The 15162-nt window shown below is 41.5% G+C and overlaps 1 protein-coding gene across 1 annotated transcript; it reads right to left on the bottom strand.

The window, feature by feature from the left end:
* Positions 1 to 11446: 11446 nt before the first annotated feature.
* Positions 11447 to 13615, bottom strand: kcns3b (potassium voltage-gated channel, delayed-rectifier, subfamily S, member 3b; the record flags this gene model as incomplete). Its single annotated transcript, XM_034580786.1, has 2 exons — positions 13521 to 13615; positions 11447 to 12923 (listed from the first exon to the last, which is right to left on the bottom strand). A coding segment is annotated over exon 2 (1473 nt), but the record flags the coding sequence as incomplete, so codon positions are not given.
* Positions 13616 to 15162: the final 1547 nt, after the last annotated feature.

Raw genomic sequence — 15162 nt, 5'->3', positions numbered from 1 at the left:
TACAACACCATACAAATATGAATACAGAGCAATAAGAAAACAGGTACTGTTAGATTTATGACAACAGTAAAATTCAACAGTATTGATACAATTACTTCAACATAATAAAAAAGTAAAATACATGATTTAATAGTAAATGTATTTTCCACCTTTAATAAGCGATAACATTTTGATTGACAGCCCAACATCCTTCTTATAGCCCTTGTTGCTGTTTTCTCACGTTTGTATGCAGAGGAGTGCGACACCAGACAAATCCACTTGTGGCTTCACTTTATTGTGCCTCCGATCAATAGCATAATTTCCAGCGGAGCCTCAGCACGATCTCAATCAGACTTATTATCTCCTAATGACCAAACACAAGGCCGTTATTTCAGCCTCTCGCAGCCGGCGTGTTATTAGAAGAGTCAATTGCTCTGCCCGAGCTCGCTCGCTCTGTTTACATACTCAGGTAAACACGCTGTCGCTGTCCATTATGCCGAGAGACTCTTGTTAGGGCTCTTATTTAAATTGAACTGACAACTTCAATAACGTCGCTATCTGCACCCCGACATAAACAACAGGGCTCGTTCTCTGCAGCTGCACAGATTTGGTGTTTGTATGGATTCTGGAAACATGTCATGAGGATGAAGTGCAGAATATTCAGCACGGCCCTAACACCGTCTTCAGCTGTGTTGATCGTGCTTATTAATGGGATATAATTCACTGGATGATGATGAAGCAAAAAAACAACTTCCCTGCAATAACCACATGAGATCAGGGGAAACAGGATCGTCTGTGTGTCTGCTTTAGACTTTGCTGAGGTTTTATTTTCATAATGCATCACAACGAATACAGTCAATTCCTGGTGCTAACCTCAACTATACAACACACACACAAAAAAAACACAACTTAGGGGAAAAGTAGAATTCAAGTTATAACAATAATAATAATGATAAACTTTAATTTTCATCTTTCAAAACTCGGTGACTTTAGTTGCTTTACAAGTTAAAAATGAAAATTTGGCGGATAACAAATCTCCCGCTGTGTCGTTCATGCGTGAAAGTCAAACTCTGGAGAAGTCCAGACCCGATTCTGCAGACATTCTTCATGTAGTAAAAGGGGCTTTAATGGTTCTGTGCCACTTCTGCTGCTCATCGTGATTTGAAACAAGCTCTTTCAACAGAATTTCCTCCCGTTAAGAGACTTTGCTGAAGTCTATGGTAAAAATTACATTAGAAACTATAAATTAATCAGGCGAATGTGAATCAATATCTCGCTGACAACAGTGGGGGAGCTTCTTTCACATCCAGGCCCATATCCTTAAAGAAAAAAAGCCAGGATACCTCAGCTTAACTGATTAATCACTTTGGCCAGATCCCCAAAAATAATTTTATGGATCATCAGACCAGAGCAACAGAGCAGGATGTGCTTTATTTTAAATGACACTGCTGTTTTCAGGTATCACGTGTTATAAGAACCCACAGAAACCAGTGCACACAAATGAGCACACTTAGGAAAGAGCAAATTGAAAGTGCAATGCGGTAGATACGTGCACTCTCACCTCATCGAAAAAGATTCATAGCAGCATAAGTCAACCGGCGAGAAATAAAATCCACAGATCAATTAAACGAAAGGTCATCCCGGGCTAATCAAAGCAATCGCTGGGGCACAATAATGCTTAGCAATGAAGCGGCCAATTACTCACTGACTGATGACTTCAGAGCTTTCGTTAAGTGCGCTGGGTCTCACGGCTCACTGGGTCGATTTCCATTTTAATGTCACATGGACGACGCGAAGGCGACGCTGCTTGTAACTGACACTAAACCTGAGAGTTTGAGAGTCGGTTTGAAAAACAGGAAGAACAAACGGGGACGGGGAGAGGAAGAAAACTTACGACCCAGGACCAAACTTTTCTTGAAGATGGCGTTTCCTCCATTCACCATCGTCACTGTGATTACGTGGGAGGTGCAACACTACGTGGCACTTTGTCACCGTTAAAGTTAAAGTCAAGCTCATTCACTTCCTCGTTGTTGGAGAGGGATTTGCTGATTGTCTTCGTTGAGCCACATCCATCAGCCACCGACACACTCATTGGTTTTATTTACACAGACTGTAAATAAAGATGGACGACGCGTCTCCACTTCCTCCCACTATCCAGAAACGAAGCCAAAATATCCAGGACATAAACGCCGCCATCTTCGGGCAATCGGAGCCAGAGTCTGCACCGAAATGACAGAAACCATCTTTGGGCAAATTGTATTTAACTTGCACTTTGACTATTTCGTGTGCTCCATGTCCCGTTCACTAACGCGGGGGAGGCACAGTTTATTATCTATACAGCAGCCAGCCAACAGGGGGCGTTTGAGATGCACTATCCCTTTTTTACCACTGAATTTTTACACCTTTCTATTTTCATCTCTTCTTCATAGATATTGAAGCAAACCTCCCTAAAACTTTACAATTTAACGTGTCTAATCTTTTCCATTTCTGCGATAATTTAGAGCAGCGATCATAATACGAACATCATCCATATTAACTTTATGAAACAGATGTTCTGTCTATTTGACTAATTCCCTGTATAACTGCTGAAAACTCTCTCACTCGTTGACGCTCCTGCCCTGAAAACAAATGCACAAGATCCGAATGAATCAATCGGTGGATCAGAAACAGATTTCATCCCATCATGCATTAAACTGAATAAACTACAGCTAAAGCAGAATCCAGTGGAGCTCATTGGTTTTTTAATTAAAGGCATTTTATTGATGCAGTGAAGGGCTGAGTGGACACAATTACAGAGCACACGCATTACACTGCACGGACAGGAGCAAACGTAACCTGCAGCTGAGGTAAAGAAAACACAGAAAAACAACACGTTCAGATTGGATGGAGGCTTTTTATCATTAATGAAAATCATGCATCTTACGTTAAAGTGCGACTTTTCTTTTTTCTTTTCTTTTTTGCTTGTTTTCCAGATGCTCTTGTCGGAAGCATCATCAGTTGGGGCTTGGTTTGTTGCAGCAGTTCTGTGATTGGCGATTCGCAAATTGCTAATTTGGTTTTGCCCCCGAGCTCGGCCTAGTTCTGATAAACTTATTACATCGACAGTCCGAAGCTAATCACTCCAAGTAACCGTTTACTTCTTTGGGCTCTTTATCTTTTAATCTGTGCTGTGGCTCTTTCTGCTTCCTCCTCCACTCCCACTTCTCTCAGATCCACCGACCAACTGACTCCAGAGGCTCCACAGTGTCCTTTCGGGGCCTTTAAGTGGTTTTAAACGGCTTTTATTTTACTATATTTGTTTTTATTTGATTTAATTTAATTTAGTTTAATTTAAATTAATTCTGGTTGTTTTAAATGTACTTTATAAATAAACTTGACTTATTATTTTATATTTTATAGGTCTACTACTCGTCTGCTGCTTTATTGGGACTTAATGTTGACCTTTCATTTGAGATACATGGTTTCCTCCTGATGGAAAATTAAAGGTTACCATTTTGTGAATCAAGTTTCTCTGTTAAAATTAAAAAATAAAAAGTTTAGGTGTTGTTTTCACGCAAAAATGCTTTTTTCTTTGCTTTTATTCAAATACTTTCTGATGACAGATTCTCACTTGTAACAATTTTCTGCTTCTTGTGAACTTAGGACAGTAAATTGAATGTCTGTGGGTTTTGGACTCTGTAATCTGGGAAACTAAGACATCAAGTGTTCTGATGTTTTAGAATTAATCAGCCATTATTTATAAAGATAATCATCTTTAGCCCTAGAAGTAATCACTTTACAATTTATTTCATGCTGTCTTATTTCTCTGATTTGTAATCTGATTTCAAGGATCATTTCCACAGATTCACAATTGCTTCCGATAAAAACACAGAGGGCCAATCTCTGTCTGCACTCTTTATAGTAAATGTGCTTCGCTTGCTGTAGCGGTGCAGCTACACGCAGAGTGGAGGCTCCCTCCTTTCCTCAGTCCTCCTCCTCCTCCTCCTCCTCCTCCTCCTTCCTCTGATTCATTAGCAGGACTTGGAGCCCTCTTGCCCTCTTTTACTGCCTCCATTAAATCCTCGCTCCTTCCATTGCAACTCTCCATGGATGGGCAAGTGCATCGGTTCATCATCTGAGCTAAGAGCCGTGGCAATGTACTCAACATTTTTCATCACACCCACTTTATCTTCACTCGGGCCGGGCCTGGCCCAGATCAGCTCTCTGTTACTCTGGAACACAATAATGAAATGTAAATGTAATTCATATAATGCTTGTTAGCCAGTGATTAACAGCAGGAGAGATACAGCATCTCTTTCAATCTTTCAACAAATACTATATCACGGCGGCCTTTCGTTGTACCTGCTGTAAAAGACATAATAAATAACACTCAAATTTATTTATAATACGTGTTTATGAATACACTCTGTTTATAAAGTGGGGCAGCAGTTGATAAAATATTACATAAACATTAATTGAAAGGGTGTAAAATGTGCAACATTGGAATCTTGTGGTGGGAAATCATACAAAGAAAGTGTGTAGAGGATATTGAATTCCCCAAATAATCTGCAGCAGAAATATGGTTTACTGCTGTTTACAAGTCACAGGAAATAACATATTAGATCAGAACAGTATGTGGTTTGCTATTTCAAATTTCTGGCAAAAGAACTTAAACATTAAGGAGTTACACAGAAATCAATTAAATTCTGTGATTTTCAGAAAAAAAAACACTGTTCCACACTTTATTTTGAATTCTAGAGTCTAAATAAAGTTTTCCTGACTGGACAACAATCTCCTGCTGAGTCCTTCATATATTCCAAAAATATCTAGACCCAATTTTCCGGACATTTTCTGGAGTTCATGTCTGAAAACGGCTTTAAATCCTAATTGAAAAATACAATTAACCAATAAAAATCATTTGATATTGTCAGATAGTGCAAAAATAACATGATTTCAATCCACTTAAAATTTCTTATGGCGGAACAGAAGGAAAGAAAATGTATGTGTAGTGTTTGTATATCATTTAAAACTATCTGGCTCAATTTTTAAATCTAGTTTTTATTTGAGCACAACAGTTTCTTACTTGTGTGTTTTAAGCTCTGCAGCAGTCGTTCAGTGTTTAGACTGTAACCTCATGTAACCCGTCCACACAACCATTAAACTGATTCTTTCTGCGCAGGCAAATACCAGAGGTCCCAGTGGAGCTGCTGCTGCTGTGAGTGGTGAGGTCAGACTGTGTACAGGCCTGAATCTGTGTCCCTGTGCGAAGGGACACCGGCAACACTTGGGACATCAGATTATCCATCTTATCTCTGCCTCCATAATTGCTGAAGGTTCCCTGGGAGCGACTTTAATGGTGAACAAAAGGCATGGCCGACGAGGCTAATTGAAATGCTCAAGTCCTCCCCATGTTCTTAATGGGATAGGTCACACTGCAGTGTCCAAGGTGAGGTGAGGGTGAGACCGGCTTTAATTGGCAATTTATTTTTTTCCAAACTGGAATAATCCAGATGAGAAATACTCGCTTTTTTTTCATTGTTCAATTATTAAATTTAGATTAGATACTTAATGTACTCTAGTTTTTAACCCAACGGGCTCAATATGTTCATCTAGAGGTCTAATAAAATAAAGCTCACAAGCCTATATGCTATCACGATTCATTTAAACATTGATGTAGATTTAAATTGATATCAGGAGGAGATGTCTTGAAGCTCTTTCATACACACATAGCAAAATTGTTTTGGTGCAGATTTGGCCAACATCCCTCATCCTGCCCACATGTCAACCAAAGGTGGCCCAAATTAGTTTTGTGCCGTTTGGGCCGTATTCACCAATTACCACATGGGCCACTTTTAGTTTCACGTCCAGATGTTTTTTTGCTTGTGTGTAGGAATGTAATTAAATCTTAGATAGAAAACACTGATTTTTCTAATTCAAGATCTATTTACTACAGTCTTCATTAGCGGACGGAGTTAGCTGGAGATGGTTCTGCTAATTTCCCAGAACTTAATTGGCTTTAACCTTTGAGCCAACACAATCACAAAGTCCTTAAAGTACTTTGATTGAATTATCAACGCTGCAAAGATCGAGCAAACTCTATCAGCAGATGAAGATCTTATCGTACGTCTGAAAGCTTCACGTTAAATTAGTGAGTGGACTTTGAGTTTCATTAGATCTAATTATACGAGTATTTCATGAAATGTCCTTATTATCAAACTTACCATAAATGACTGACATTATTTCCAGTTTCAGTTTTCAAAGACTTATTGGTCATGTACTCATAATGAGTTGGTTGATTTTCCCTTTCTTTTTATGGTGTTTTTAATCGCATTGGTATTTGTGCCAATGGTTTTCCTGCTTTTTGTGTATATTTGTATAAAGAACCATCTAGGGACTGGCGTTGAAGACTAGCTTGGGCTATAAATGGTGTGGTATGTTGGTCCATGTGCTTGTCGCTCCAAAAATAAATATTGAATAAATAAATACTGTTATGGTTGTTTTATGCCATGACAAAGACAAATTTCTGACGGTTTGTGATGTAAAACTGTTTTTTCAGAAAAATGGGTAAGTAAAAACAACAACTACAGCAAAAGGGTTAAATGTCCGACTGAATTACGGCAGATTATTTTTGTTGCCCACTGGAAAACCTCTGTCAGAGTAATAAATGATTATGGACAGTAGCAGTAACAACGTCCATCCAGCCTCAGTGTAATAAACCTGCCTGAGGGAGAAAAGCAGGATCGAAATATAAACAAAGTGGTTTCTTTGTTATTTGTGACCCTGAGCTGCTGCCACACAGCTGCTGGGGCTGAGTGAAACGGATCCGGAGCCGTTAATGACTCTGATCAAAACATTGTAAATTAGCTCACATACAGGGGGTAAATGGAAATATCCAAACTGTGTCCAGCTGGGGTTCGTACGGGCTTTCATTCAGTTTGGGAAACACATAAAAACACATCTTCTCTCTCCCAGACGGGCGTCACAGACTCATGGTCCAGCTCATTAACTATTTACACATGTAAGTGTTGTCTTTTCAGAGTAAGGTCATTATATTGAGGCACACGGCTTCATAACACCACAGCAGAAACCGCCTCGCTGGCCTCAGATGACAACGTTTTTTTTAATTGCTCATCGACTGATGTTCTGTCAGTTAAAGCTGATCTGGTTTCTCCAGTTGAATCCATCCCTAGATTTGTGTGTAAAGTTCACATCTGCTGTCTAGTGAGGTATTGGGTTGTTTTTATTCTGAATTAAATACCAGTTTAATCAACACATTGACCACACTTCATGAAACTCATTCGCTTTGTGATGTAAAGAGAGTTTTGTCGGCATCGTTAGCTTCGTTAGCTGCGTAAGGTCATTAGCATTAGCATCATGTCATTCTTTTGTAATTTGAGATATTGTAATTTGAGGCATTATGTTTTTCCGGTCGTCTGTCCATCTGGTCCCATTCTTGTGAAAGCGATATCTAAAGAACGCCTTGAGGGATTTAAAAAATCAGTACAAACATTCACTTCCCGAATCAACCGATTAGCTTTTAGTAGTCAAGGGTCAAAGGGTCACTGTGACATCCAAAAGCAAATCTGTTTGCCTTGTCAATGCAATATCTCCAGAAGGGCTTGAGGGAATCCTTTCAGGTTCGGCAGAAACATTCACTTGGAATGAAGGATGAACTGATTTGATTTTGGCAGCCATAAGGTCAAAGGTCAAGGTCACTGTGGCCTCACTAATCACGTCTTTGGCCTCTTGACTGGGATATCTGAAGACTGCGTTGAAGGAATTTCTTCAAGTTTTGAACATTTGTCAGTTGGACTAAAAGAACCAATTAGATTTCAGTGTTTAAAGGTCACAGTGACCTTATATAAATCTGGAGCGTTTGTTTTATGAAGACAGAAACTGCACTGGTTGGGGGAGGCGCACAACCGCAGTGCAGTATTTCTGGTGTGAAATGTACAACTGTAATTTCATCTTCTTTGTAGATCAAAACCAAACATCTTATACTGACAAAGGCAGTTGATTGATATTTAATATTAAAGCTAACTCGCCCTTCTTACCCTTGTTCTCTTTAATCTAAACAGGTGAGCTAACTTAGTTTTACCAGGTCGTCCATTAGCAACACAATTATACTCTTACATTTTTTATGTGTAAATATAAGTGACAACAAAGATCTACTCACAAAGAGCTGGTGCGTCGAGCTGAAGCAGAATTTCACACGATATAAAAGTTCCCTCTGCACATTCATCACTGCGTCCACTGACCTTTTCCTTCTGTGTGAGGTTCAGGGACAACTGCCTTCGCAGAGCCGGAGGCTTTGTGTGTAATGCGCTGCTCAAGTTCATACCTGAAAACAAATGTCAAAGAGTTTTTCGAGATAAATTTTTCTCTTCAAAAAACTTGAGGTACCAAACATGCACACATGTGAGCCGTGTGAGAGGCATGTTCCAGCTCTCTCCATCATCCTCTGCAGGGACATTCGTTTAATATTAATGCCCAGCAGACTCTGCAGAAGTGTCCCAGCTCCTGATGCCAAGAAACATCACTGTCTCTATTCTGCACACGGACAACTCACTTCAAATCAGCATTGAGTGTGAGACCCAGCAGGAGCATTGTGGTCGACAACTTCGCCTCAGTTTAAAAATTAAGGTTGTTTCATTTCAAGAAGGGAAAAAAAGCCTCGAGGGGAAGTTTGAGAAAAAACTCTCGAATCATTTCTGAAACGACGACATTTGTGCTGACATAGTCACTGTGACCTTTACAGGTAATTGGCTTTTTCCCCCCCTTGCATTAAGAGCAACCCGACCGATGTCCCTCATACATACCGATGGCCACGACGGGAAAAAAGCCACACTTGTGTAGTAATTATTACAAGAATGATTTTGTTCATTAAAGGAACAGATTATTGATTATTGGTAGATTAGTGAGAGACTGCGATATTAATTGTATTGTAGCTGCTCTAGATACAGTATTTACAGTTGTAATGTCAGATGCTCCCAATTATGTATTAAACAATGAAAAATGATATAATGTAACATCCTGCAGGAACAAATCAATTTCACATCATGTGTTTTATTCAAGATTAAAATTTTGGGTTATCCTGTCAGTGAGCCTTTTTGGTTGTACTTTAATTTAGAATTCCATTCTTGCTTTACTCTTTTACAATAATTCACAGCATTAAAAACGAGGGAGGCTTATTATTCTAATCAGAATAAAGGAATTGTTGAGTTAAAAGGTAACAGAGGCACCAAATTTGAGCTATGAAGGTCAAAATCTTTTCCAGGGGGACATGCTCATGCACAGACCCCACGAGCTGGCTGCTCATTCCCGCTCGCTCACTGCTCCATGTCCGCGTAGAAAGCCCTGCTGTTACAAGAACGTACAAACACCAGAGCCGTCACAGGCTTTTTTCTGTGGAGAGTTTTCTTTAAAAGCTGGCAGATCGGTCACTTGTCAGTCAGGGAGTCAGGTGACAGAGAGCGAGGTGGATGTTTAAGGCGGCGAGGAAAAACAGGTCATTAATCGATAATAAGGAACAGCAAAGCAAGGGCACATTAAATCCACTCCACTCAGCAGCGCCTGAAGTCATGAGGCTGAGAGGTAATGACGAGCAGCCGCGGAACGGGAAAATATCATCATCTGTCGCCGGCGATGCTGGATCCTCATCCGCGACTCGAGCGGTGGATTCTTCCACACGAGGATTTCACTGTCACGTTCAGTCAAGATTATATATCTGATTAGAAATCTATTTACTCCTATTCTTCAAAGTGAATGCATGTTACATCTTTCTATTTTGTTAGATTAGTCTTTAGATGTTGAAGGATTTCCGTAAGACCATTAGTCAAAGTGTGTAAAACAGTAATGACCATTACATCCATTATCATTTAATAGCATAGCAATCATATATCCAGCACTGTTCATTTAATACTTGTTTTATTTCTTATTGCAGTGTTTCACAACCTTTTTGCCTTGTAAGCATTTGAAATTATGATGGGTCAATGAGGTGCGTCCCACATTTACATAATTAGGAGTAACACAACATGATTTGTTGCTCATTTGTCCATCTGGTGACCCCTCATATAAATTCAATGCTCTTCTGTGTCATTTCATTAAATGGTACGTGCCAAGAGTGAAAAACTGAAAGTGTGGATAAAGCAATTTGCTAATCACCTTCTACACGATGCTCATCTAAAGCTGACTGATCAAAACTCATTTAATATTATGAACTAATAGTGATTCAGGTTAATCAGCAGTTAGTCTTTACACAACCTGCTGTGAAGTAAGGATTGTGTATCTGTACTATATGGACTGTACTCTATGTCTTTGGCACCAGATGGTTTGTATCCAGGATATTTTGGCTTCATTTCTGGAGAGTGGGCAATCGTCCATCTTTACTTACGATCTATGATCTGTACGGGAACCTCAACTCCTCACTTACATCAATTTAATACATTGTATTTCAGCCAATAGATAATAAACCATCTGAGCTTTAAATCCACAAATGGTTCAAGTAACATTGTTTACAAATGCAGGTGATGTTAACTTTGCGTGAGGCTGCTTCCGGTCAACTGCGCGAGCACCTTTGAGACCCCTGCAGAGGAGTGATTGTTTTTTTCTTACATCTCTGGCTCTAGTGGGACGGCAGCTCATCCAACCACAGATGATAACATGAGGCAGGAAATCAATGCTTTCAGGGAGAAACAAGACCGAACAAGACAAGAAAGTTTCTTCTACGTCTGCATTCGACCACAAAGGAAAAGACATTCTCGATGATTTCCATCATTTCAGTCAATGTGGAATCCTGCACTTTTTATACATACGGTTATAGATGAATGCAACATACCACATTCTGTTTTGCCCTTAAACAAATGAGAGGCATCTTGCTTCTGATTCACTGAGTTTTATTTCATGCCAACACAACTGTCCATAACAATAACCTGGCATCAAACCTTCCCACTGAGCTCTGACAGAAATGTGCGGCCTTTCTTCACCAGCATCAATGATGTTGCATAACTCTACAAAAGTATTTACATTACTCTCTGATTAAAATAAAAAAAATGCATTTACTTTTGTTCATGCAGGCTGGGCATCATCGGCCAACTCAGAGATCTATAACACCATTTCTAAATATCAAACTGTTGTTGTCATCCTAGACTTTTATATTCGGTCTGAACTTTCAGCGAGCAGACAGATCGATACAGGACATTACTTTGAAAAACATTAACATTATGGCCTTCTACATGCATCATTGCAGTTTTCTCAAGCAGAAAATGGGCTTTCAAACCTCAGAGCAAGATTCAGATGAATCCCCTTAGAGTATTAGCAAGGCTGTATATTTCACGAGCTATCCCCTTGTAAGAAAAAAAAAAGGAACCGCTAATAATGGCCATCACAAATCTCTGTCAAATTGCAGGAGGAAGACAGTGTAGGAAGACGGGGTCAGTGATGGAGGGCTCTGCCCTGAGAGGCACGGAGTGACTAGAAGTCATAAAGGGTCATTTTCATAAACCTCGATGTCCTGGAGACTGGAGGCATCTGTATCGTCCCCTGCGCTGCTCACACTGTTCCTGAAGGTGATACTTCCAATGAAGGGATACACGCCGTCTGTGAACAGGTCTCTGATGTTATAATGAGGGAGTTCTGGGTCTTGTCTGACAGGCTTAGTGATACCTTGTGCCTCCATGGCTTTATTTCTTTGATAGTACTTTGAAAACTTATTGAAGATGATAGTGATGGGCAGAGCCACCACTAACAAGCCACAGATGATACACAAGGTCGCCACTATCTTCCCTAGAAACGTCACTGGGCAGGTGTCACCATAACCGACTGTGGTCATGGTGATCGTCGCCCACCACCAGCCTGAAGGGATGGTCCCCAAATCTGTGGACTCTTCTTCCTTCTCCGCAAAGTAGATCAGGGCAGAGAAGATGGAGATGCCCACCGAGAGGAAGAGAAGAAGAAGACCCACCTCGTTGTAGCTGTGTCGGACGGTGGCACCCAACGCTCGCAACCCGATGGAGTGACGAGCCAGTTTGAGGATTCGGAGAACCCTCATGAGACGCAGAACCTGCACCACTTTCCCAACATTCTCTAGGTCCGCATTCTCCTCCGCGGCCTCCTCGTCCGCTGTCTCCAGAGCTAAAGTGGCATAAAATGGCAAAATAGAAGCGACGTCTATGATGTTCAAGGGGTTTGAAAGGAACTTCCTGCGAGAGGGTGCAACAATCAGCCTGAGGATGAATTCTGTGGAAAAGCAGATGATGCAGATGACCTCCAGGATGGAGAGGACGGGGTCCTCGATGGGCCTGTCATTGTCGTCCACACGCTGGAACTCAGGCATGCTGTGGACACACATGGCAACAATAGAGGTCAAGACCACGCTGAGGGAGGCCACGGCGATGACTTTAGAGGCCGTGGAGTGACCGGGATCCTCCAGCCTCAGCCAAATGTAGCTCCTCAGCTCTGCACACCAGACACCTTTGAACTTCTCCAGGTCTTTATCGAGAGCAGAGAGCTCCTCGAAGGACGAGTGGCAGCTTGGCTGCTGCATGTCGTCGCTCCTGATGTCCCAGTCCCTGTCCTCGATGTACTCCTTCCTCTCGTGGTACCAGTTGTTACAGCAGGGGCTCAGGTAGAGCTCCTGGATGCCCCAGTACTCGATCTCCTGGCTGAAGGAGAAAACGCACACCTCTTCCATCATGTGGATACGTCCCGTTTGGTAGAAGTTGAGCACGCACAGGAAGACCCGGGGATTCCTGTCGAAGTAGTACTCCTTCTCGTCCTGGATGTAGTCGTCGCACAGCTCCAGGATTGCCGCCTCGCTCTGACAGCAGAGGAGACGTGCTAGGCGTGTGTGAGGGAAGCGTTGCAGCATGCTGGGATCCACTTCATGTCGTACTCCTCCCACGTTGAGGTGGACCTGGTCCTCCTCGTTCCCACACCGGTGGAGAATTTGCCCATACCCCATCGTCCTGATGATACGCACAGAAACATTACGAGAATAAATGAAGTCTGTAAATATTAGTCTTTACAGTTTCATTACAAGCAAACGCACCCACACGCATCTAAAGATCTCAGGGCCGCGAAGCGACACATTTATGCGGACGGACAAATTTGACGGCACTGTTTGTAGAACACATTAGTCCTCCGAAGAGAAAAGAAAATCAATACAGCACACACAGGAAATGGCTTGTGCTGGAGTGAGTGAAGAGGCGTGAGGTACTGTCACTTCTTGCAGAGCTCAAGAGCAGGATTATCACGAGAGGAATCAAATTACCAAGTGGACAAGACTAACTCAGAGGAAATGGGAGGCAACAAGTTGAAACTGACCCCACACATCGCTCCAGGGACTGTTTCTCCAGCATGTGCACAATTCTGTGTTGTCCTGTGATCATTCTCTCATCTCTTCTGCATGAGATCAACATGCGTGGTTGCATGCACACTGACTCTACTGACCTTTGCATTAGAGAATCTATGCCATTTTTTCCCCACCAAACCCTATTTCTTATTCAAGTCTGCTACTTTAAATGTCACTGAAGCTGAATGCAGAAGGCAAAGCTGCATCGTACCTGCACGTGGAGCCGTTCTTTCCATGAAAATAACTTTTATCCAGCTGTTTTAGTTTTGCACAAAAAAAACGCGGAGGAGGGAGAGAGGGAGCGGTGCTGCGGCTTCAGGACGAGGAGGGAGACTAGAGGAGTGACGGAGGTTTGTTCCCTTATACTGGGAACAGGGAGGGGCGAGAGAGGATGAGGAGAGGGAGGAAGAGGGGGAGGAGAGAGAGGGAGGAGAGAGAGAGGAGAGGAAGAAAAGAGTGGAGAGGAGAGAAGGAGATGTAGTAACACCCAGCTGTATTATTCATCTTTATCTTTATATGAGCCTCTAACCAGTGGTGGGATGTAACAAAGTACTACATTCTCCTGTGTACAGAATATCAACAAATATCTGTACTTTCTGCACCACTTTAGTTTTACAATCCACTGTCGCATGTTCACATTGGGTGGCCTTTTTTTGACAGTTGCAGATCTAGGATTTTTCTAAATCAGGGGCCATAAATGGGCCCCAATTAACACTGTGGGAGTCAATTATATGTGGAACAACCAGGCAGCGTTCCTGATTCAGTAAAGCCATTTTCAGATGTGACTGGTGGATCTTCATCCTGAGATATTTGTAGTTTAACCCTTGTTTGTCCCTTAAAATGAGAGTCTAACGTTGTCAAAGCTGCACTTGGCTTGTGTTGGAGTGAAAATACTGCGACTAAAGGCCGCTGACCACAGCTCGTCTGCGTCCTGGAGAAGAGAGGGAGGCGAAAGCGAAGTAAAATCGCACACTGACATTTCACTCCTCTGCCAAACCAGGCAGCGACACAGTGATCTGGCAGCAAACGCCAAATAGCAGCATAGCTCCACTGTGAGCTGTGGAGAGAGCAGCTGCAGACGCGGTGTGTAAACTGCCCTGACAACTTGTAATGTGGCCTATGTGAAGTCACCCCTGTGTCCTGGCCGAGGGTTTTTAGTACCTTCTATAAAACACATGCTCAGTATCTCCCAGATGCTGTTTATAATATGAAATGTGTTCTTCTTCCCCCCCGAAGCACCAGCGTTGTGGACTTGTCTGTACTCTTAGAATTAATGTGGCATTTGTAGCACTGGGGGGAAATAGGAAAAAACACATTAAGGCACCTTTTAAGCTTGAAGGCTTGTTAATAAAAAGAAAACTACAGTGGCACTGGGTAGAGCGCAAGTCTCCGTACGAAAACACATCTAGAGTCACTCGATCCAGATCATTCATTTATTGCACACACTCGGAAATATCAGTCTCCCAAAATTGCCAGATTTTCTTCAACAAGATCCATAAATTATTCTCTAAGAAATCAATGAAAATATAATTAAAAAAAACACCTTATCTTGCAAAGTTAAAAAAAAGTGAAAGAAAAAGGTCATGGATCTGCCCCCTGATCCGCATCCACACCAAACTGTATTTGTTGAGTAGTTTTTCAACTCAATAAAACGTAGTCTCATATTCATCAGTGTCTGAATCTAATTAATTATTCATCCATTTATTTATACGTGTTCTTTGGTTTGCACCTCACTTTTTAGATTTATGTTCTAATATAAGTAAAATACTCTCACAATTTATAAAGGTTTGTGACGCAGAAACATGAATATCTGATGTTTCTTGAAAGGTTATCCACACCTTTAACTCGCTCTT

The sequence above is a fragment of the Hippoglossus hippoglossus genome, chromosome 24, assembly GCF_009819705.1.
Source record: "Hippoglossus hippoglossus isolate fHipHip1 chromosome 24, fHipHip1.pri, whole genome shotgun sequence".
Classification (NCBI taxonomy): Eukaryota; Metazoa; Chordata; class Actinopteri; order Pleuronectiformes; family Pleuronectidae; genus Hippoglossus; species Hippoglossus hippoglossus.
Note: the sequence above shows the minus strand (reverse complement) of the source record. Positions and strands in the feature narration are given on the sequence as shown.